At 37.6% G+C, this 25257-nt stretch overlaps 1 protein-coding gene across 1 annotated transcript in view; it reads right to left on the reverse strand.

The window, feature by feature from the left end:
• RORB (RAR related orphan receptor B) overlaps positions 1-25257 on the reverse strand; it is a 191428-nt gene that overhangs the window by 18772 nt on the left and 147399 nt on the right. Inside the window, exons 5-8 of the mRNA XM_058301665.2 lie at positions 8127-8248; positions 6689-6821; positions 3537-3644; positions 1951-2061 (exon numbers count right to left, since the gene is read on the reverse strand). Coding sequence (XP_058157648.1) covers positions 1951-2061; positions 3537-3644; positions 6689-6821; positions 8127-8248 — 474 coding nt within the window. The remainder of the gene's footprint in view (positions 1-1950; positions 2062-3536; positions 3645-6688; positions 6822-8126; positions 8249-25257) is intronic.

Below are 25257 nucleotides of genomic sequence, written 5' to 3' on the forward strand. Positions count from 1 at the left end.
TAGTAATAACTGATTTCCAATTTTATAAAGTTGTTAAAAGAAAAGAGAAATGAGAAAAAACCCTTGTTAAAACTACCATGAATTATATTAGTAATAATAAAGCCTAGATGATAAAAAGTCTTGGTATTTTTGCTAGAAATAGCTAGAATGACATGTCCAAGTGTAGCACTAAAAGTGTGTCTCGTCTCACCTTGGCCTAAAATCTAACAGAACATGGCCCAGATGTGGCTTACGCTGTTGAGCACCTGCTTCCCACATGGGAGGTCCCAGGTTCATTCCCCGGTGCCTCCTAAAAAAAAAAACAACAACAAGCAAATAAAAGAAAAAAACCAACTCAGGGGAGTTGATGTGGCTCAGTGGTTGAGCACCGGCTTTCCACATATGAGGTCCTGGGTTCAGTCCCCAGCCCCCAGGACCTCAAACAAGAAAAAGAAAAAACAAAACAAAACCTCAAACCTAAAATCTAACAGAACAGACAAGTAAGTGACTCTGAATTTGCATATTCATTAGGATTCTATTCATTTCAAGCTGGCATATACATTGAAAAAGTATTTTAATTGCTACCACTCTATTTGATCCAGAAACCCTGTCACACCTTCACTTCCTTGAAAACTTTTTGGTATTTTATTGCAGTTTAGAGTAAGAAGAAGGCTTAGCTCTTATGGAGTACAGCTCCCTTATTATACAGGTAAGGAAACTAAAGTTCCTGAAGTCATATAGATCAGTGGTGACAGAGTTGGTACTAGGAGGTCTACTTCCACTTCTGAGATTCTTCCCTTTCCAATGGCAGCCTTTAGGAGCCATACTCCACTGCCATCATATTTTTAAAAATGTAATTAATGTATTTTTATCAGAGAAGTTGTGAGCTTGCCTCTTGTAGCAGTTTGAAATGGTTATGAAGTCCAAAAATAGAAATTGGATTATGTTTGTAATCTGGTCTGTACCTGGGCATGATTAAGTTATGATTAGGACTTTTTATTGGGCCATGTCATTAGGGCAAGGCAAAGGACAGAGTTGAAGGTTTTTGGTGTTGGAGTTTGATGCTGAGGCCTTAAGCTGGAGCCCCAGGAAGTAAGCACACAGATTAAAGAGAAGCAAGCCCCAGGAAGAAGGTAGCCATGGGAAGAGAGGAACCCTGAACCTAGAGAGAAGCAAGACCCAGGAAGGGAGGAACCCAGGAAGTCTGAACCCTCACAAAAGTTGGCAGCCATCTTGCTCCAACATGTGAAAACAGACTTTGGTGAGGGAAGTAACTTATGCTTTATGGCCTGGTATCTGTAAGTTCCTACCCCAAATAAACACCCTTTATGAAAACCAACCAATTTCTGGTATTTTGCATCAGCACCCCTGGCTGACTAATACACCTCTTCTCCTTTTAAACCGTCTACAATTGTTAAGAGCCACCAGTCTTTGCCTGTAGTGAGCACACCAACATTAATTTTAGTAGAAAAGCCAATGAAAGAGGTATGGTTAAAGAGGACAAAATGTACCTTTAACTTATTTTAGCCCTCATGCTGGATCTGTCATTTAGATTTGCTTCTACCAAGCCTCACCATATCGGACTTTTGTTTTTTTCCTATTTCTATACTTCTTACAGTTAAAACAGAACTTAATTGTACCTCAAACCACTATCTGTTTTCACTTATCTATTAAGGAAGAACTTTGCTTATCTGAATCTGGAGTGGCCTCTATCATATGTACAATGACTGCTTTTGAGATAAACTGGTCATTTTAATTAATTTGAGGCTATTTTTCATTGCATTTCCAAAAACATCATAAGCTTGCTGAAGAAAATACTGTTCCTTGAAAGTGTCTTTTGAACACACTGGCTTAGGTAAAGCAAAAGATATGTCAAAGATAGTAAAACTGGTTAAAAAAAGTCATAAGTTAATGTCAAAGAATGTAAAATATGTTTTAAAAAAAAGGGTAAAGGACCTCAGGCCTCCCTACCTGGAGATATCAGAACAGCAGATGAGAACAAAGCAATCTCCTCCTCAGTCAACTGCAAGGAACACAAATTCTTTGCAAAGTCAAATGCTTCATTCACTAGGTCATCAGAACCTATAAAGGAAGAAGGAAGATTAAATTAAAATACTTGAACAGAACGGTGCAGGCATAAGAAAAATCTTGTCATTAAGAAGTTATTCAAGGATTTGCATACTAGACGCCTAGATAAAATATTTCCAAGTTCCAATACATGAAAGGTATTTGATAGTAATAAGTGAGGAAATTGGGTGATATCTTGATCAGATAATCAAAATTTGCATAATCAATGAGGGCCAATGGACAGGGAGTGCCTCGCAGTGTAATATCCACCTGGGAATACATAATGTGAATCTAATCCCATAAATTTGAAATTATTCCAACTAAAAATTTAAAAAAAAATGATTCGGGTATCTTGACCTTCATAGAAAACCTAAATCTTAACTAGAAGGGACAGCCTTAGTGGCACTTGAACCTAAGGTGTCCAGATACTCCAACTGAGATGTTAGAAACTTCTTATAGAGTGGAGATAGGGTACCTCTCAATTTGGTAACTGTCCTGGAAATTTTATTGAGGACTAGAATTCTTTTATTTAAGGACTTGCAGGTAATTTCCTTAGTTATTGTGAATTTTGGCAAAAAATTGCTCTACCCCTATACCGATTCCTGGTAAATGTTTATTTTTTGAAGTTGGAACTATACTGATGTTGATTGCCAAGGCTCTCCTCCCTTCTTGAAAATCTAGCCTTGGAGATGACATGGATGTGTATCAAGTGCAGAAGGGAAACATTGCCAGCCCTGATGGACTTGTTTTTGGCTATCATATCAACTAACAGCACAAGAGGTGAAAGGCTAGTGGGCAGGATATGGAACAAATGGCACACTATCAATCGTTAAAACCTTTCCTGGCATCAGCCCATCTTTGCTAATGTTCTTCTTATCCATGCATGTGCACTGGTGCCTGAATGTGGATGATACACCTTCCCAACAAGGGCTGACACTGTCCATGCCCTCCAACAAGAATGGCCTGTGGATCGATTTGGCCTGGTCATTTCCAACTCAATCTGTGCCTGCAGAAATTGATGGATTAAAAGGGATAAATTCACTGCTCTGGGTGAGAAACAGGTGAAGGAACTCTTCTTTTAACTGAGCATCTTAACTAATAATTATTAGTTTCCATAAGAAATTTAAAAGATCATTTGCACTGACCAAAAGTGGTCTACTACTTCGTGAAGCAGTAAACAAGAAGGTAAAAGTTGACTCTACAAGTATGACCTGCAACACATTCCAGCTTTCATAAAGCAGTCTTTATTTCCACATGAGGTGTGGTAGGTCTCAATAGGTCCCATGATTCTCTTCTTCCTTCCGTATTAGGAACCACAATTGATTGGGAGAGTTAAAAGAAAACACTGGAGACTGACTTAGTCCAACACTTACTGAATAGAGAGAGATTAGTTCACATTGAAGAATTAAGGTATTTCACTTTTCTCTGCCAATCTAGGTGGAGAAATTGATGGCAGCCAATAATTGTGCCATCATCAAAGAGAGACTTACCTAAGGCTTTGAACATCTGCATTCCTCCATATTTTCCTTCAAACAGAACAGTGTTGTTTAGTGGGTTGAAGGCACGGCACATTCTGACTAAAACCACTTCTAAGCAACCTATAAGTAAAAATAAATAAATAAAAAATACAGTAATAAAGAGGTTATTATAGCATAAAGGTAAAGAGATTTTAAGACCTCCAAAACACACCTACAGACACATATAGACACACATATACAGAATATACCTCAAAATTCCCTCCCAGATAAAAAAATAAATGATATTAGAAATAAAGCTCCCTTGATACGTATATGAGGAAACAAAGATAAAATATAATTACAAGATGGCTTAATGGCTTAATTGAAGGGCAGCAATAACATTTTTGGGGGAGGGGTGTCATAAATATCTTTTTATTTTTGACTAATATTAAAAGTAGCTTCAGTTCTTTAATACACAATTGATGAAAAATGGCTCAAAAAGGAGCTTCAAGGCAGGGCAAGTCTGGACTGCTAACTTTGTAGTTTTGCTCTTGGGAAAACTTGTTCTCTGCTTCATATGCCACATGGAGTGTATAACATAGTCCATGCATATTTCAGCACATGATGACTTTGGGTAGGGATTCTAGCATGTTTCTTGGGGCACCGTTTGCATCTGACATTTTTCAAAAGAGGGATTCTTGGTCAAATAGGCTTTGGCAAAAGGCTGATTATTATCTCTCTTCAGAGAGTTACAATCAACATTTGCAGATCAAAGCCTCTGAGAAGTCCTGATATGAACACACGTATTTAACCTTTATGAATCTAGAATTTCTCTGAGTTCATTGTAAGCCCTTGTTTGCAAAATGGGTGTTAGAGCTATTTTGTTCACAATTGCATTTCCTAGACCTAGAAAAGTTCCTGGCACTTAATAAATATTTATTTATTATGAATGAGTTAGATTATTACCTTTCTTTTTCCTCTGAACATTTTTGACATCCTTAGGAACTACTGCTATTATAGTTTCCCCAAATTGTGGAGAAATGGTGCATTTGGCAAGAGGGTGCTGGAAGGTGACAACTGGACTCAGAAGCTACAAATATGTATGAGAACCTCAAACAGGTGGTTTGGCCATATCTTTGGTGTCCTTCCTAAGTCACCACTTTAACTTTATGTCTATATTTTATTTCCTTTCCTCTGCTGATTTCTCGTTGCTTTCCGTAGTATATGTCACCTAGCATGGGGGCTTACACCTAGGAGGGAATTTGCAAATATTAATTGAAACAATGACTTTCCAACACAAATGGTAACAGGTACCAACTATTGAGAATCTATGCTGTGCCTGACACTCTCCTAGGACCCTTACATTCATTTTCAAATTTGCCCTTTGCAATAACCACCTCTGGGGAGTTTTGTGAGCCCTCGTTTATCAATGACTTTACAAGAAGCTTAACGAGACCTTTGATACCAGAGTCAACATTGTTACAACAGGCAAAGTTGTTAAAGATCATGTGATCCAGTGGTTCCCAGAGGTCAATCTATTGACTGGTTATATTTGAGACTCAGAAGTTCTGAAAACTGGGTTCTCCTGGAGATCTGATTCTCTAGGTCTGGGTTGGTATTTCGAATTCCTCCTGTCAATAATCTCCTCAGATTCGGCTGATATAATTCCAAGTTTGGAAATCATTGTTTTTAGTCCACTTATTTATTTTATAAATGAGAATCTAGAGAGATTAACTCAAGGTCCTATATCATGTGTGGCAGATTTTATTTTCAAAGATGGTCACAAAAATATCTCCCATCCTACATGCTTTTCTAGAACTTTGTCACACGCCCTCAAGACACAGAATTCGTGTCCCCTACCCTTGAACCTGGGGGACATTAGTGACTGCCTTGACTCATGGCCCATAGACTTCTGAGGCTAAGTCAGAAAAATGCTAGGCACTTCTGCTTGGTTCTCTTGGAATGCTGGTTCTTGGAATCCAGCAACTATGCTGTGAAGAATCCTAAGTCTGGGGTGGGGAGGACTCACATGGAAAGGAACTGAGGTCCCCAGCCCAGAGCTTTGGGTGAGCTCTAGACTGTCACCAGCACAACTTGCCAGCCATGCCAGTGAACCGATGTGAAAGCGGATCATCCCTCTACCAGTGGCGTCACCTCAGTGGATCTACATGGAGCCCTGCTGAGCCCTTTCCAAACTGTAGATTTGAGAGCAAGACAAATGATTGCTTTAACTAAGTTTGGGGTCAATTTTTATGCAGCAATAGACAACTGATATATCATGTTAGTGCTTGAGTCAAGGTTTGCACGAACTTGCATCATTTGGTAAAGAAATAGCAGCAACTTAGAATTACCACTCTATTTGACCTTGGTTCAAATGCCAGCTTTGCCCCTATGCATTGGCTTTGGTTTTTCACTTCTCTGAATCCTCAGGTCCTCCATACGATGGAAATAATATCAGTCTTATAAGATTAAGGAGCTATCATAGGTAAACCTAAAGAAATACATGTATGGTATTATACATATAAAAGTATGTTATTCTTATAATGTGGCCCAGGACCTCTACAGTAACAAACCACAGTGGTCTTCATTTTCTATTTTGAAAAGGGGTCAAGAATTTTTTTCCTCTTTGGATAAGAGCATCTGCAAAGTCAATCACATGCATAGTTTTTTGAGGTGCTTCTTAAGTGATTGTGCATGTGTCATTGAATACATGTGAGGGAAGGAGGAGGGAAAGATTCGAGCACAGTGGAGATTTTCCTGGTGTACTGGCTGCAGGCTATCCTTATTAAAATGATTGGAAATGACCACAGAGGCAGAGCTCAGCTAGCCCGGATTTTTTTTCCCCCACAGAAGACAAGGAGTATGTGTTAGCACCAGCTCAGCAATTCAGCTACCTTAACACACTAATTACTTGCACTGCCTGTCAAGCTGGGTATCGCAACCTCTGCAATTAATAGCTCTACTTTCAATAAGCAAAATTGTATTTGACATCAAAGGGGGACTGAATGACTATCCGGGCATTTTTATTACTGAGTGTTTCCTTTGGGAGTTAACTGACAATGTGGGTGGTAAAAGTGAACTACATCTTGGAAGATGGATTTTCTAGAACCGACAAAGTGCTAAGGATCCACCACATCTGGTCTAAAATAGGTGCCTCCTGCCCCATGATGCTTCTCCTTGCTCACCTGACTTCAGAAGGAGAATCTGATCATTCTGACAGAGCTCCATGAAGCCTGTTATCCGCTTTGCAAACTCGACCACATATTGGATGGCGTGAGTGATCTGGATGGCACACTGCTGCCACAGTGCTTCCCTGGACTTTAGAGAGAAAACACAGACTGCGAACAGAGCAATGAACAGCTTCCAGAGTCAATAAAGTACTTGGGGCTGCCTTATTTGTACTTAGCTGTCATTAGGGGCCCAAGGTAGGAATTTCCCTGATTCCTTTAAAACAGGTAGGCAATATTTTCTAAAATATTGTTTTGATCTGTTTGATCAGTACACTATGATTATAAAAGTACAAATGAGGTTAAAATAATGGAAACATTGCATGCAGTATGCAAAGATAGTTTCCTTTAGTTGTTTGCTTTACCTTTTTTCCCCTCCTCTTCCTCCTTTTCTTAACCTCACCTAAAGAAACACAAGTTCTTAATGTAGGATGATAGGACAAAGGCTTGCTTTGAGGAATAGGGAATGAAGCCACAGGCTCCTGCGATGTCATTTTCATGTGTATCTGACGGACACTAAACCTCTAATATTTTAACTTGATGTTCTTTTTCCAGAATTTAGGGTCTGAAAGGAATTTCAAGGGAAAAGGTATTAAATCAAATCTCTTAAGTAATACAGAATCCCTGGGTTCAATCCCTGGTACCTCTTAAAAATAAAAAATAAAAATAAAATAAAATAAAATAAAACTAGTAAGATTTAATTGTTCCAGTAAAGAAAAATCAGTATGGTGTAATCATATATTTAGACACACACCCATGCATTTATATATTTTATTAAAATTCTACCTACTGGTAGATCTTGCAATGCAGAATTTCAATCCCCACACAAAGTAATGTGAATAATGAATAACGACAATTTCTTTCTCCTAAAAACATTGCTAATGGGCACAAAGAAATAATGAAAAAATAAAAAATAAAAGGTGGGGTGAGTTCTTTTTTCTTTTTTTTTTTTTTTTTGACCTGGGCAAGAAAAAATATTTTAGAATGCTTGCTCCACATCTTTGTTGTGTTGCAGTTCATTACTTCTGCCACTGCTCAATTGTTGCTGCTCCTTGCCTGGAGCCAAGAAGCCATATTTTAGGAGATATCCTAAAATAATCTGATGTTGGTAGAGTCTCTCCAGTCACTTAGAGAGGGCAGAGGTTTCCATCGGGGTCATTTTGCCCCTCTGGGAATATTTGGTAATGTCTGGAATCTTTTTGGTTTTCACAACTGTGTGTGAAGGGGGTGCTACTGGCATCTGGTGGGTAGCGGCTAAGAATGCTGCCAAACATCCTACTGTGCACAGGGCAGCCTCACAAAGAATTATCTGGCCCAAGATACATAATAATGCAAGATTGAGAAACCCAGAAATACAGCAATCACAGAAAAACGTTCCCACAGTTTCCCAGAGTACCTTGCTTTGATACGCTTTAATTTCTTCGTAGGTGTGTGTCTGCCATGCCAGCTGGTGCAGCTCCTCCATGGTGTACTGACATGTCTCCAAATGGGACTTAATGATGTTCTGTGCAATTCGATCTATGAAACAGAATATCAGTTCAAGGATCTGTGAATAAAATCACTTTCCTCAAGAAACCCACTTTGAACATGTTTCCTATAGGAATGGCTTTTGGAGATGCTCTAAATATATTGGTGTCTTTAACACGTAAAATCTCTATACCAACTCTATTGGTTTTGTGTGTGTTAATTTTCAGTCCATTAATAAAAAATTTACTGATTTTTTTCTCTCTCTTTCTGATCACCACCATGAGGTCTTACAAGTTTTAAAGCCTTCACATAATTATCATTAAAAAAAAATACAAAATTATCAAATCTCTTGCTTTTTGGCCTAAAAGTTCACTAACATTCTTAATACTTATGCTCCAAATATTTTACAATGTCTTGAAAATCATTAAACCTTTATTTCTTATCTCAGAAAGGAGGGCACAAAATATACCTGTACTTGCTTATATTTAAAAAGGGAAGATTAAATAATAATCTAAAAAAATATGGTCATCTATAGAGAATGAAGGGAATTTAGTCTTTTCTGGTACTATTATTTGACTTTAGACCATGTAAATATTTTACATAATTAAAAAATCAAATTAAATTTACGTTTGACAGTGAAACTACTCCGAGTAGCTTATAACATTCTTTCTGTGGAATATACCTGAGAGAAAAATAATTTCAAACCCATTTTAAAATCATGTTTGGTCACCTTACAGGTGATGATAGTGTCGGTAGGTGGTGTCCTTGGGCTGTTGCAAATGTGTTGTGATGTATAGCGAATGACACTCATGCTGGTGTTACTAACTTGGGGATTTTCCGTAAGGGAAAAAGGAGACACTGATGTAAGACCTAAGGGCTTAAGTGAAACTCTTTAATCCAAAAATTTAACCGAAGGATTCATATAAACTTATGAACAATTTTTAATTTTTTTTATTTTTTAGGAGGTACCAGGGATCGAACCCAGGAACATAAACATGTGAAGCTCGTGGCAACCACTGAGCTCTATCTGCTCCCCTTTATCCTTTTTTAAAAAAAGGTATTTCCTTACTCTGTTTACTGAAAAGGCCAAGAAATAACCCACTCTAATGCCTAGATTGTGGTCCCTAAATATCCTTACCAAGAACTCCTTTGGAGAAATGGTGGGTTCCAGGTCTGGGGCAATAAATGTAAAAAAGAACTTTTATACCAGAAATTAAAGCTATTAGGATTGGATCAAAAGAATTCAGGAGCCAACTTTGGCTTTGATTGGCCAAAGAAGGGATGATTTGAATTTCAAAAGGGATGATAATTGCAATGGATGGAAACATATATCTCTTAAATCCATGAGTTCACAATGATACTAAAAAAAGATCATGTTTTTGAGGGTGCCAGGAGACCAACTCATTGAAAGCTGATAAAGGAAAACAAGCATTTTCCCCCTGCCTTTCTTATAGGAATTGTACCTATGAGTACCCAAATAGTGATGAAGGGAAATTTTAAAAATAGAAATGCCCGTCTTAATAAACAAAGAAAGAATGACAGAATTGGAGCATTGTTTTGCACCCTCTGATGAATGAATGGACTGAGCCTCACAATACCGAGAAATCACAGTACTGAGCATCCCAACAGCTGCTGAGGCCGTAGCAAGAGACAACTACACATTGCCTCCCAATGAACACACACCATTTATGAAGTAATCAAGCGAAAAAACTGAACCAGAAACTGATATAGGCTACAGTCTAACCTCCACGATACAGGAAATACAAGAAACAGAGAAACATGTTAATTAAACATGGGAGGCAGTCTTCATAATCTAGGCCATGGAAACTCTACAATCAATCTAATTTGCCAAATATATAAATTGTAAGGGAAAAATCCAGCTATGGGGAGACAATGTATAAAAATAATGATAAAAGAAACATATCTATTAATCACAATGTATTGGGCTTCCTTGAATCCTGATTCTAATAAGCTATAAAACATAAAAAATGAAACAAAACCTTTTAGGAAATAATTAGGTACATGTCATAGAATGGATATTTGAAGACACGAAAGAATCATTGTTAATATTTTGGGTGTAATAATGATTTTGTGTCTATGTTAAAGAGTCCTTATCATTTAGATACACATACTGAACTATTATAAATAAAATGATATGTTGCCTGGGATTGCTTTAAAATAACTGGGATGGGGGTATAGGTTAAATAAGATTGGCCCAAGAATTGGTAAAATTTTGAAGTTGAGTGACAGGGCCATTATATTTCTCTTAAAATTTTTTACATGATGAAATTTTCCTTTAAAAAAGTTTCAAAGAGAGAGAACGACAAGATTCTCAAAAAGTCGTAACAAATGCAGTCAGTCTTTTGAGGCAGTTTATCTCAAACGAGTTGTATTCAGAATTATATCTTAAACACCCATCATTTTGGATGTGGGTGTATCAAAGTGGGTTGATAGAGTTAGACATAAGAGCTCTCCTTTAAAAGCCTGCTTTGAGTCTCCTGAATTTGGAATTTGGGTTCATCTGGTAGGAGGTTCCTCCTAATTCCATCTGCTATTTGAACACATGAAGAAGGTGAGTGGCCTGGGGAATCAAAGCACATGGGAATTCTGTATGTGGGGTGTGAGTAGAAGGAAGATCAAATCTTCTGCCTGCTAACTGTTCTTGGGTCACACAGAAATGGAATTTTTCTTGTGTTTCAAGCTGGGCTCCATCTATTTCAAACAATTTCTGTTCTTTCTAAATAGCCCTATTTCATTTTGCCAGGATAACCTTCAGAGCAGCACTGAGGTTGTTGCTTGTTAACTCACTAAGCTCAGTTTGAGATATATTAGGTGTTAGGCAAATTGGGTTTCAGTGATGAAGAGAATAAAAATGGTAAGTTTCTAAAGAACTTTCAAACAAAATCTCCTAAAACCCAGTTCCTGGCACATTAGAAACACTTAATAAATGGTCAACACTATGATCCTTATTAGTATATTCTACATTGCTTGCCATCAGGGAAGCAGTGTGATTACCTCAATAGAGACAAAACAGAGATATTTAATTTTGCTACTGGTGCTACTGAAAGAAGATCTTTCAATATTTATTAGAATTTTTCAATCAGAACTCTACATGATAGATGCAGAAAGATGCTACAAAATGCTAACTTATGATTTTAGTTATACTCTGTTGGGTTCAGCATTTCTAGAATTTCATTGCTTACTGTATTACAAAAGCCTTTCTTAAAAAAAACTATATTCAAAGTTTTTATTGAATATCTTCCTATGTTGTAAAAAAAGGGCAGGAATTACTCCATACATCATATTAAAATAGATTGGTATGTCACGGTTCATCATTTTTCAATTTCACTGGGGCAGTCTAATTACCTGGAATCTAAAAAACATATCTGTTCTCTGGTAGGTATATAATGAAAACATAAGATTTTTACAGCTCCATAGCTTTCAAACCTTTATATTCCTGATGTAGGTTTTTTCATCTTCAAAGATATGCTGATTTGTCAGTAATTTACAGGTTTCATGGTTAATAAGCAAAACAACAATTGCCCCTCAAAATTGTACTATGAAACACTCTTTAAGTGTTACTTTATAACATCTCCTGGGAACAGCTGGACAAAATTTAAGAATTCTCTGGCCTTCTGCCACCAAAGCTTAGAGTTCTACAAGGTTTGAGGAAGGGTGGGGAAAATAAACACATAGGTAGATTAGGCAAAATTGGAAATTAAATGAATATGCATGCTTCAGGACTTAGCTCAGATGTCCTTTCCTGGTGAAGGCTTCCGTGCTTCTGGTTGTCCTCAGGCAGAAGAGCCAGCTGCCGTTACACTTTGGTTCTACCTGCAGTTTGGCTCTTAAAAGTCCAGTCAGACTTGCCTTGAGGCTATTTAAGTAGGTCTGTTTGTTTCACGCAGGATGGCAAGTCCTTCAAGAACCTTGAGCAGCAGAGCCTAGCATGGTGCCTTCACATGTTCATTCAACAAGTATATTTTGAGAAGCTCTATGTACCAGATTCTGATACAGATTTTTTTTAAAAAAGACATTACCTCTGTTTTCAAGGATCTTACAATTATTCTATATATCAAATCTTATCCTATCCTATGTTACCTTATATCATAATGGGACAAGTTCTCTGAGTTACTGTGGGAGCCCAAAGTATCTAGCTCAGGCTGGGGAAAGCTGAAAAATAAAAATCAAGGAGATGCTTGTTGACCTGTGTCTTGAAGGATGAGGAGGAGTTTGTCACATGGAGACTAGAAAGATGTATCTCAGGTAGAGGGAATGATATTCCAAAGGCATAAACAATCAGCTATAGGCTAGGTAATTTCTGACACAATATTTTAAACCATTATATTTCTTTCCACTTTGGTGATTATTATCTCCTTTCCACTGAGGAAGTGGTTCTACTGAGGAACAAAGAGGCTCACAAAAAGTGAGTGCCCCTAGAACAATTTTTACAGAGCAATCAGGTCTATCTTTTCTGTCAACTAATCTGGTATGTGTGCAATGTAGGGTGCATTGGGAGAATGGTGAGAAATGAGGTTGGAAATTATGACTGGGCCATGAACACCTGAGTAAGTCAGGTCAAGGAATTTAGATTTTATCTTGTAGGCAAGTGGGAGCCAGTCAAAGCTGTGGAGCAAGAGAGTGACATAGTCACTTTTTGTTGTGTTAGAACGGTAATCCTGACACTGGGAAAGAAGATGAGATGGCGTTAGGGAATATGTGAGTTTAATCAGGCCGTTGTGAAAATTTAGGTAAGGCATGAGGAGGTCTGGACTAGGTGAAAATGGTAAGGCAGAGGAGCTAGATTCCAGGAACGATTCTGAAGGAGATGCAGAGGGGAGAGAGAGAGACAGAGAGAGAGAGAGAGCCAGAGAGAGCCAGAGAGCGAGAGAGAGAGACAGAGAGACAACTCTAAATGTAACAGATGCTCAATCAATGTTGAGTTTATTAAAGATAATGTTGAAAGTGTCTATCTGTCCAAACATCCATCCATCCACCTGCCCATCCTTCCATCTTTTCCCTTATTTCACAAAGGATTTGAGATAGCCAAGACTGGCCATTTGTTTGATGATCTTAAAGTCTAAGTCCTCAGAATGACTTTCACGTCAAACATTAAACATACACCATTATTTACTAGGCCCTTTTGGTGAAACATAAAAGGCAAATCTTTTTTGGACTTAAGACTTCTAAACAGCAATGAGGGCAAAGGCACAGTAGCGGCAGTGACAGAAGCAGTCCTCCTCCAGTTTCTACTCTCCCGCAGTGCAAAGGTGAACCAGGTGCAAAAACCGACTTCCCTTCTCAAGGTCCAGGTTCATAAACCACAAGGCAAAGCTAGACTTGGTCTCATGGGAGCAGGGCCTAAGAGCTCATTCTGGTGATTAGAAAGATGCATGAAGATCAGAGGAGATGGTTTGCTTGGACTGAGAGCTTGCAGTTGTGTAAAAGGGAGAAGGATTTATAAAGAAGGGACAAAGAGAGAGACAATGAATACAGTAGGCAAATTTACTGCTGGGACCAAAGGAACTTTCAAGAGTCCTTGTCTGGAAAAACCGAAAAGGTAACAGTAAATGAAATCCTCTCCAGGGACCAACCACATGAGAAAGTCCAGACAAAAGACACTGAGGTGAAAGAACAGAGGATATGGAATCTTTCTGGGCAATCACACACCCTTCATCCGTTTCCCTGACTTGGATTGCAGTTGCTTTTCAGAGCCCAGGTTGTGTCGGAGTCTTTAACTAGCTTAGGCTGCAAATGGCGCATGTTGAAGAAGGAGCTGGAATGTGTTGTGCTGGGATATTGCATTCATTCGGATATGGCCCAGATGCTCACTAATGGGGAAATTCAGCCACCTCCAGAGATGATGCCGGTAGATTACTTCCTGCTCTCCCAGAGACTAAGAAGGAGGCTGGATAGTTCTTAAGAGGGTACAAAAGGGAGCCTGTAGCTACATCTTCCCAGTAGTTAAGATTCTGTATATGTGTTCAGTGAAACAGCGGTTTGCCCAATTCACTAAGAGCACGTGGCTGCGGTGATAGTCAATTCAATAAAATGGCAAGAAAGAAGAAAAACAATTTTATATATTCAGTCAAGTCGTTCATTTTTAACCATGTTGAGGTAAAATCTAAACATTGATGCTGGCAAGAGAAAATTGGATATATAGGTAGAGGCTAATATTAGGTCCATCTTCCTTATTTTATATTTGTTAATTTTATGGAAAATAGCTTGTTCTCATTTTCTCTTTCTTTATTTTCCCATATGTATATACAGATATAATTTTTTCCATAAAATTGCTATTTCCGTTTAGACTTTGGCCTTGCTACTTTTCTTGGAGAAAGACTTACTGAAACCCAAGACTTGTATGCAAATAATAGGATTATAAATATTAATTAAATTTATGGAATGAAAGTGACAATGTTTGCTTCTAATGAAACAATCATCCTAGAAAGCTTTAGAGTACTTGTTACTGGCAAATATACTTCTCTATCATTTTTTACTGAAAAATATAAATATATTGTGAAAATTGTCACACTTCCGTAGAAGTCTTAAGGGTAATCAAGATGGAGGAATAAGAAGAGAGAAATTAAATTTTCGAAGGGAAAAGTATAATAAAAATTGATCATAATTCTCAATAGTGCATGTACTAATTATGGATCCCTGAGGCTGGAATCAACCTCCTTTCCCATTTCCATAGACTGTATCTAAATAATTCCTAAAGTACTTGGGTCTCTTCTCTCTCTCTCTGAGACGGTAAAGGACTTCCCACCTCCTTCTCCTCCTCATTACCCTTCATTGTGATCTACTGAGTAAAAATCAAACTAGAAAGGAAGTCTCTCCTTAAAGCATTCACAGCATATTTGAGATAAAGTTTACACAGACAAACGGAGTTTCAAAAGGTTAACTGTATCAAAAGATTAAAAAATAATATTTTGAAGTAATGCTTAAGGAAATATATGAAAGTGAACTCTTTTTTTTAAAACATATTGATCCACATATTAAAGCAAAGATCGGAAACAAGTCATTCAAATTCCTCACTTCTATGTAGAAAAAAAAGTTGAAATCTGCTTATTTTGGTGAGAAAGAAGTCAACCGGTAAGCAAGGTGACAATTTATTGTTTATAACTGTGATGTTATAAAATGAGGATCAGCTTGCAGCTACTAAAATAGCAGGTGACCTACTGTAGCTCTGATTTCCACCACTCAGCGGGTTTTTCCACCAAAGCGGCTTATTTTAGCATTCACTAGATATATCAGCAAATGGCGTTTTCCAAAGGCTAGAGTGTCTCAGACACAGATTTTTTTACGTGTAGTTTCATTAGAATCCCACATCCTGGGAATGGAGAAGGTTGAGCATATCTTTAAAAACTGCTGCTTTCAGTGTTATCAAGAGCACCCGTGGCCCAACTGTACCTAGGGGAGAAAGCTGAGGCTCAAAGCTATATATAGCACTAGAGGGTGTTACTTCTGAACTTCCTAATTCTTTCTGTTTCTTTTTTTCTCGTGAGAAAGGATGGCTTCTTCTTGTGAACTATACACTACACACCTTTTTCATTTTCTTCCTCAAGGGATTTTTTTAAACTTGGACGTATTATTCCTAGAACACGGTATCTTGGCCTCAATCAAAATGATTAATGAATTTTTAATTTGCCACTTGCCTTAAGGATCTAGAGAATCGCTGAATTCTCTGTTTAGTTTATACCACCAGTGTGAAAAGTGGAATTCTTAGGGGATTGACTTTGAATTAATGCCAGAATATCTCTATGGACTTGCTCAAGGCATGTTTTAAGTGCCTGCATTAGGTTTTCATAATCTCAAAATTTATCAGAATCCACTCTCTGAAGTGAAATATTTAACCAAATGTTCATTTTGTCTTTTTGACAGGAGACAACCAGTTTGACAAGTTTTCCATCATTAAGCAGAATAAGTCTACCGGTTTGCTACCCATAAATGTGAGTAGAGAAGACAATGTCAAGTTAAAGACCTTTCTGATTTTTCTAATCTCTATCCAGAGATCATCATATTTTAATAAACAGATTCATGCTGTCAGAATAAAAACATCAACAGCATTTGGGCTTAGAAATAGTGATCTGTTAGTGGTAAGTAGGTTCAAAAGAAAGGTAACAGTTAGCATTTAAGTTCCTCAAATATTTTTAAGAAGATTTGGGGGAATAAATATCCTATAACTCATTCATTGACTCAGTTTTCGTGATCCAGTTGCTCATTATTTTGTCACCAAGGAATGAGAATAGCTACCAGTCTCCTTTTCATACAAATTCTATTGCCAACCTTTATACCAAATAATGGCATATCTGATTTTTACTTCATGCAGCCTTGAAGCAAAAGGTTCTTAGATCTTTAGAGAAAATATATCTACAAAACATAAGATGTTATTACTAATCTCTTTTAAAATGATGAAAATGTGATAAAACATAATTCACTAAAAAATGAAGATAGAGGAAAGCATAATGGAAAATTCAGATTAATGCAAGAAATAATAATATTTGGCAAAAACAGAAGGAACAGGTCAGTAAAATGGTTAACATCTCAAATTTCAGGAAGCTCATATCAGATAATATATTTTTTTAAAAGAAGGTTCATGGGGATTGAACCCAGGATCTTGTACATGAAAAGCAGGCAGTCAACCACTTTAGCTACATCCACTACCCTCAGATAGTATTTTAATAGATGGTAGGAAAGCAGGAAATAAAGAAGTAAGAAAAATTGAAAGAACCTACAGAGCATTTGTGTTTAAGCAGAGTAGACTCAAAGGGAAAAAACCACAAGCAGCAAACACAAATTATCTAAGAGGGTGCTGTCTTAATACTTTAATAACAGAAAGCTGTTTTGGATTACAAGTGTTTTGTTTTATTGCAATAGTGCTTTTCTAAAATTTTGTGAAATTCCAGTCCCCTAGATTAACAAAATTGAGAAATATTCTATTATGAGAACATAACATTTTGAGGTTAACTTGCACAGTAAAAGACCTCCTTTACGGAACAATAAGAAAGGTTCAACCTACTGAAATGCCCAGGAATTGGGAGTTCCAAGGGAGCTTTATGCTGAGGGGGAAGAAGCCAACATGGCCTCTTTCAACTTTTAGTTGGTGTCCTTTGGGAAGTCACTTAAACCCTTAAAAGTCTTAGTTTCTTTGGGTTTGGTCTTCCATCTACAGAAGGATTTGGTAACAGTGACATTTTCTAAGGGCACTTGAACAGCCTCAGAAAGAACAAACAAAAACAAAATAATCTAGAGTCCATTCAAACTTTTCCTTACTCTCCTTTAAAAACTGCACCTCCTTACACTACCCGAAGGGCAATTAGTGAGTCATCGATGATGAATACCTAATTATCAAAATTGCTCAGGGCCATCATTAGGATTGATTTTTCACTATTTGGATTTTGTTGACATATGGATTGATCATTAATTTCTACAGAAGCAACTCCTCCCTGCTCTTTTGGAAGTTTAGTTGATGTAGTTCTAACTTTTAGGAAGGTCTGATTCCAAGGGAATCTTTGGAGACCATTTTTACATTTTCAAACATTTAACCTAAATTTTTAAAAGTAACTTGATTATTTAAGTAATGCATTTATAACTGATTATTGTTTTAAAATAAGTATTTTCTAAGTAGAGCATCAAATTGTTCCTGAACAAACCTGTCTGAAAACGAAATGGTGAGGCCCTAATAGACCTCTTAAATATGGCTCAGGCTTAAATATTAATAGTAAGTCCTTTCTTCTCAACATGGAAGGTGTATCATCAATGGGAAGCTTACATCAAACAACAACGAAAACAAAATCACATTTGTAAATATCACAGATATAAACCCTATACTGTTGACAGGGAGAGTCTGTTAAGTTGGTTGTACAAGTTGGTTGTATATTGTGCTAATGGCCCCAAAGTATAGTGACCTCGATCAATCTGCAAACAATATGCGCAAACTATTGGCATTTCCGTGTTCCATGATCCATGTGGTATTTTAACCCAAATGGGCCCTCCCCAAAATGGGTGCTAGAAAATGTCTAATTCAGTATCTACCCCAATCAGTGGCAAAAGCTATTCAGAGCTCCTATTGAAAGTCAAGCTTGGAATTCCTTCAAAGTATGGCTTGCATACAATGTAACACTTTAAAATGACATTCCACGTGGAAACTGTCACTGGTGGCTGTTTCAGAGGTCACCTTAAAAATATAAACATTTTCTGCTTCTAGAAATCAGAAGGAGAACCTCATGAAATCTTTCCTCTTCCTTACTGCCGAATATTTCATAGCTACAATGGCTTTTGAAATTGAGTGTATTAAATGGAATTGGTTTTGCAATATCTTCTCAATGATACTTTTTTTGGCTGCTGGATTTTAGAATCTTCTTATGATGTTATGAATTTGGAATCAAAAATTAATCCCAGGAGAAGCCTACTGAGGAAGATCAATTTTACACAATTTCAACTCAGAATAGAAGAGGTACTTTAGAAGATTTACCTTGTACTAAATGTTAGCACATTAGGAAACTGTATTAACATGTATAGGCATGTAGTGGCTAGTATGCATACAGGTACTATGAATAGGTACATATTTTTTAAGTCCTTGAATTGAACGTATAATACAAATAAGCTTTATATTTGTTTAGAGCCTGGCTTGTCAGAAAGTGCTTTCGTAGACATTATGCCATTTAATCCATTTGTGGGAAATCATTGCACTGAGCATGTCAGAATGTTTTTAGATGATCTATTTGAGGTTATTAAAAGAATACCTGGCAAAGTATGGGATTGAATGATGCTAGGGAAGAACTCTAAAGTCCTTTGCCTCCAGGATGCACTGGAATAATTCATGGCCATGGAAAGGCTAATGTTACAGTTGCAACCATGGCAAAGATCCTATGAATGTTTTGAGATAGAAGGCAGGATTCTGGAAACAAATAGGTCCATGAGAGAAATTCGGTGAGGGGCAAAAAACAAGGTGGTGTTAAACTTTCAGAGGAGTCAAGCAAGTCTCTTCCTAGTAACCAAGGTGATGTGGATGGCCTGGGTGCTAAGGCTGGCCATTTGGTAGTCAAGAACACATCTTCATTTTATATTTCCCTTTTTTCCTCTAGAGAGAGTGGGGTGGTAATCAAGGTGGAGTGGGCCATGGGACAGAGGCGGATTTGTCCTAAAGCTCCATCTGTACAAGCCACTTATTCTTTGCCTAGATCGTACAAGTTCTTGGGGTGGTTTAGAATAGGCCACCACCCTCCCCTTGAGCTTACCCTGGTTGTCCTTGAGGCTCATTTAAATCTAACCTTTTATTTTATCAGGGGGATGGATGAAGAGAAGAAGCTGGTGCTCCTGACCAGAAGGTGGCTATTAACTGTAATTGACAGGGTCATTCTGCCCCAGAGAAAGCCCCCAGCGCTCCACGCAGGAAAGCATGGCTGGCTTCGGCATGGTGTGGGATTGCCTCGTTGCCTTCAAGTCCTTCCCTCCTCTCTACTGTCCTATCCTTCTCTGTGCTAACTGGCTCTTACGAAGGGGATATTTGGGCATGCAACCAAAGATCCCAGGGAGGGAGGAGCATCATGATCCTTCCAAGCTGTTTAGTCCAACCCCCTTAAGTTAACAAAAGAAGAGAATGAACCTCGGAAAGATGAACTAATTTTGAACAAGTTCATTTGGCTAAATAGTGCAGCCGGGACTCCCTATTTCAATGTACTTTCCATAAACTGCCTGCAAAGGATGTGCGGTTGGGGCACAGGTGTGAGGGAGTTAGATGGCAATGGAAGCTCACAGAATGTCTTATGGCAAGAATAGAAGACCTGAAGACACCGGATTTTCCTTTCTCCATACTACTTGAATGGCTTTTCTCACGCGTTTAGACTACCACTATCTGTTTTAGTGACAGTTGCTCCTAACTTGGATGCCTACTGCAATTGATTCAGGTACTATCAGAGAACACAGGAAATACCTACTAAGTAGATGATTTCTATTCTCTGCACCATTTCTGAATGGATAGTTAAAATATGTACAATAGATTTAAGCAGCTATAAAATATTTTTCCATAAAAGCATAGGACGTTAAAGGTGCACCCTTAAGACTGTACCACTTGCTAGAGCTTCTTAATAAACAGCAGTTGAAAAGCTACCAAGTTATATAGAATCCTCCAAATTAAAACAGCATTGATAATATCTTCATGTTTCTATGTAGCCCTGACAGAATAAGGTAGTGCATTACAGAGACTAGTTTACTTTTAGGCCAATTCTTTTTTGTGATCTTCTCTAAGTGGTTAGTACTCAGCTTCTGCAGTATGAGGATTTTTAAAAATAGTATTTATTTCTATTTTCGATGCTTAAAATTCTGAGTTTTGAAAAATAGAATACAAAAGAACAAATGTAACTAGATCTATGTTTATGAACATATAGGAAGGCACCAAAGAATTCTCATTGAATTGTTTTTATCTGGATAGAAATTTACTGAATAGAATGGCCGACTCAGATGATGTGTGTAAAAGACAACTGATCCCCTTAGCATCACAGCTAATTTGATGGACATTTTCTTTTCTCTTTTTATTTAAGTGTGTTGTTTGACTGAATTACCTGTTATCTCACAGACACAATGTCAATCATCTTTCAGCTTAAATGAGTACCTTTCATTTAGACTCTTAATCCCACAGAATCCAGAGTCCTAAGAAATTATTCAACCCATCTGAGAGCTATAGTGGGGGAGGAAAAACAAGAAGTTCCACTTGCCCTCTGCTCGTTTGCTAGGTATTCTTCAGGTAGTCTTCCTTTCTCTGCTCCCACCATTGAACATTTTTATTCACATCCATTGTGTCAGCTTGAAGCAAAATTCCAACTAAACTCAGTTAATGCAAGGCTGCCTAAAGATGAATTTGCAGCTTACTTTTGCTCTTCCCTTATTTCATGATTTTTTTTCTCCTTTGGGATTTTGAAAAACGTAACGATGTAATTCCTGAAATGCTTTGTGTGTTTCTATTTGTTCACCCTCACTTTGTTTTTTATTTCCAAACCATGGAACTAAATCATTACTGATAAGAGATGTGTTTCAGAGTAATCCATGTCCTCCTTGAGGGGAATCTGTGGTACCATCATGCCCAGGACTTATAATACATGACATGCTGAACTACAATTATTTATTTTCACGTGGGTCAGTCAGATGGTGAAGACAGGAAACATGTTCTGCGTCCTGAGAGCCTGGCACATTTCAAAACTGTGTTCTTGAAAGAATGACTGGCAGGCTGAGGTAGTGGAGTAATCTCTGTTAGAAATTTGAGTTTTCCCACCTAACTCTGTGTCCTAGGAAATTCACTCCCTCTTTCTGAACCTTAATTTCAATTTCTTCATTTGCACAATGGGGATGATCTGTTCACTGCCTGCCTGTAGCCAGGGATGTGAGGCTCAAATAGACTAATATGCATGAAGGACCTTTCTACAGTTCTCTACATACATAAATTGTTATTAGGATCCCTAACCTAGGAAGTTTAATTCCTTAGGCGCACTTTTAGAAAGACAAGTTTGATTTTTCTGGGGGGCATTCTCACTTGTACTTGGCCAAATTTCCTAAGTCTTTTAACTTTCATGTAAATGACTTTTTGAGATTTGCACACAGTTGCATGTATATATGGTTCTTAAACATGATTTTATTTAAAATTAAAAAGATATAAGATCTTTTCCTACATGCCTGATCCAAAAACTGGTTAAGAAAAATAATCTGCATTTAAGACGATCCAACCTCTGAATAATGAATGACCTGGCTGTTATGTATTTCATTGTTCCTTCAGAAGCCAGAGGAAGTACATTAGTCTTTCTCATAGCCAAGAACGATGTTAAATATTATTTAGTGTGAAACAGCCTGAATTCAGAGTCAAAAGGTGGCTAAAATCAGATTTACTGTTTTGTCTGCACAAGGTTCTTTCTAGGGCAGCTTGCCACCAGACTGGTAGAGATGCCCATTAATCAAATCAAGTAAAAAATGTCAGCATGAAAACTCTTTAAGCTTTGGTTTGTATAGCACCTACAAGGACATCAGACAGGCAGCAAGCACCAAGCAAGTATTTGCTAAGATAGTGCGCGTTAGCTTTTGAGGGGCTCCCATTGTTTGATGAAACGAAATACTCTGTTTTGGTTAAAAGAATGGGTTTTGATGTTACTCAGACCTGGGCTCCTATACTTAAATCTTGTTTCTTCTACTAGTTATGTAACTTTCTGAGCCTCTAATTTTTCATCCATAAAATGGGAATACAAATACTTACATAACAGGCATAGTAGGATTGTTATAGAAGCTAAATAACAGTGCAGTTAAGTGCTTGAGGTAGTGCTTGACACAGAGTAGGTGCCCAATAAAAGGCAATTATATTGCCTCTAATAACCAGTAGTGTTATTGTTAAGTGTTATGATACTAATAGCATTGCAGTATCAATTATATTAATATTACTAATGATGAGGCTTAGGCAGGCCAGCCACTGCCCTAAGAACTTATGAATACTACCTTATTTAGTAATACACAGAGGAACTATTCTTGCCCAGTCAACTGTGCCTCAGAGAAGTTGTGTAGATTGCTTAAGGGAAAAAGATGCAACCAGGATTTAGACCCAGGCATCCCACTCCAGAATGAGTTCTTAACCGCCCTGCTAAACCACCAATGCCTTCCCGCTCAATGCTATTGCTAGGATCTCAGCATTTCAATGAAATGAATGGCAGTTTTTGGATGGTGCGGGAAGGAATAGTGTTTCATACCACTGTGGCTCATTATAGCTATTTGAAAGACACCCACAGAATGAGTTTGTGTCCACTAGATGGCATTGCTGCGTTAACGAAATGTGAACCAAGCCACTGTCGAGGCTTAGGAGTCTGCCTAATTTGGGGGCACACACAGGACAGTATAATTGCCTCCCCAAAAGTTTGACAGAAGAAGCCACCACAACTTAGAGCATATCTAAAGCTCTCTAAAGGCTAACTGTACCTCGAAATAATTAAGACAAATACATGCTAGTTCAGCTGGGTTGTCAGTGCCTACAAAGAAAATCTGGATGACTTTTGAAATTATCTAGTCCAAACATGTCAGGTCGTAGAGGAGTAAACTTGCCAAAGTAACCCACACCTGGTGTTTTGAGTATCCTTCTTTCTCTACAATATCTCCTACCAATGCTAAAACACACAAAAAAACTGATTTCTGGACTCTTAGAAGACTTTCCTTTTAGGTATGAGACAGATGATTGCCTAGCAATTATATCCTTTTTCAGTTTTACTTGGATTTAAACATGTGTTCCAAATCAATAATAGAATCAGGCACTTAAGTAGGATAACAGCAAAAACTGAGGTCTTTTTTTTTTTTTTTCCCATATGCCCTTTTGGAAAGATTGAGTGACTTCATTTATAAAGACTTCCCCTATGGTTAACAATGCAGTTTATGGAGATCAAATCCATATCAGGTAGAACAGTAATGGTTGAGCACAAGGATTCTGGAACTAGGCTGCCTGCACTAGACCTGGCTTTATCATTTAGTAACCATAGGACCCTGGTTAGGCCATGTGACACCTTTACCTTTAAGCCTCTGTTTCTACATCTGTAAAATGGGGATAATAATTTTACTTGTTAGATGTCTGTGAAAATTAAACGTGTTTGAAGTGCACATGATATAGTAAAAACTTGGTCAAGAATAGCAATGATAATGAATATTTTTGCGATTAGTTTTCTAATCTCAGTTGTGGATGTCCTTACGGGTGCTTTATCAACAAGTTCTTTACTCTCGATCACTTGCTAAATTGCTAGAAGAGTCAAATAACATTTCCAGTTTACAGTTGTGTTACATCTTCCTCAACCAGACTGGACAAGTAGCCAAGAATATGGCCATGAGTTTTCCTTATGTGTTTGCATCAACTCAATTTAAAACACTTGCAGACTTTAGGCTCCTATTTGCAGGAAAGACTGAGAAGGTGATTGAGAATGTATTATACAAAAAATAATAAGAGCTAACAGTTATTGAATACTTGCTGGATATAAAACATTGCTCTCTTTTCCATTATTAACTCATTTAACTCTTAAAACAACCCTATGATCTTCATACTAATATCTTCCCCTTTTTAAAGATGAGCAAGTTGGGATTAAGAAACTTGCTCCATCTGAAATAATAAGCCGCAGAGATTAGATTTGAACTCCTCTGGTCTGATTTTAATCACACTGCTGTGCCAACTTTCAGAGTGGCATGTGAGGAGGCCCCAAAGGTTCCTGAGCTCTAGATTTCTTTCCCAGTATACTAAGTACTATGTAAAGCCTTGTACAAGCACTATTTGGGTAGCTTTTCCAGACTACAGTTTATATTCAACCCTGTGTTAAGCCTATAATGTTTTTACTGCAGCTAGTTAATGAGATTAAGTAGACTCTAGAACTTAACAAGGTAAAACAGAGTTGTGACAGGTCAGAAGAGACCATACCTAGAATGGGCACTTTCAAAGACCACTCCTTTAAAATGGGAGGATGTTACAGAACGGAGGGTCAGGTTGCTAATGCAACCAGGCCTGTGACTGGCCCCACTCACTGTATCCTATTTGTTTCTCCTCTGCTCTGTAGCATTCCAGACTACATTCTTTTCATTGCCAATAATCCAGACTCTAGTCATATGTAGAATTCTTGAATTCATCCTCAGTGGACTTCTGGTCTACCTCTTACCTGAAAAAGAAGGACATGAGCTACAGTTTGCTTAAAGACTGCCCTCAGTTACCTGAGAGGGAGAGTTGGACCTCAGTTCATGTATACCAAATTGTATCTATATTCCTTAGGTATTTCACTTTGAATAGCTTCACTCTGAATATGTGGTGAAATATCTCTGATTATTCCAATAATATTTTTCCTTTGATGGGGAACCCAAATTCAACTGATAATAGTTTTCTATTTATAATGTGTATCCTTTCTTCCTTTATTTGAAATAAACTTTTATAGTGTGGACCAAGAGGGGTATTTATGAAAATATATGTTTAAATCAATTAGTTATTTCACGAGGCATCATGAATGCCAAGCAATTCACCTTAGACTAAAATTTGGCCAACTTCAAAACAGAATTTTCAACAAGGAACT

This window comes from Dasypus novemcinctus, chromosome 8 (genome assembly GCF_030445035.2).
Source record: "Dasypus novemcinctus isolate mDasNov1 chromosome 8, mDasNov1.1.hap2, whole genome shotgun sequence".
Taxonomy (NCBI): Eukaryota; Metazoa; Chordata; class Mammalia; order Cingulata; family Dasypodidae; genus Dasypus; species Dasypus novemcinctus.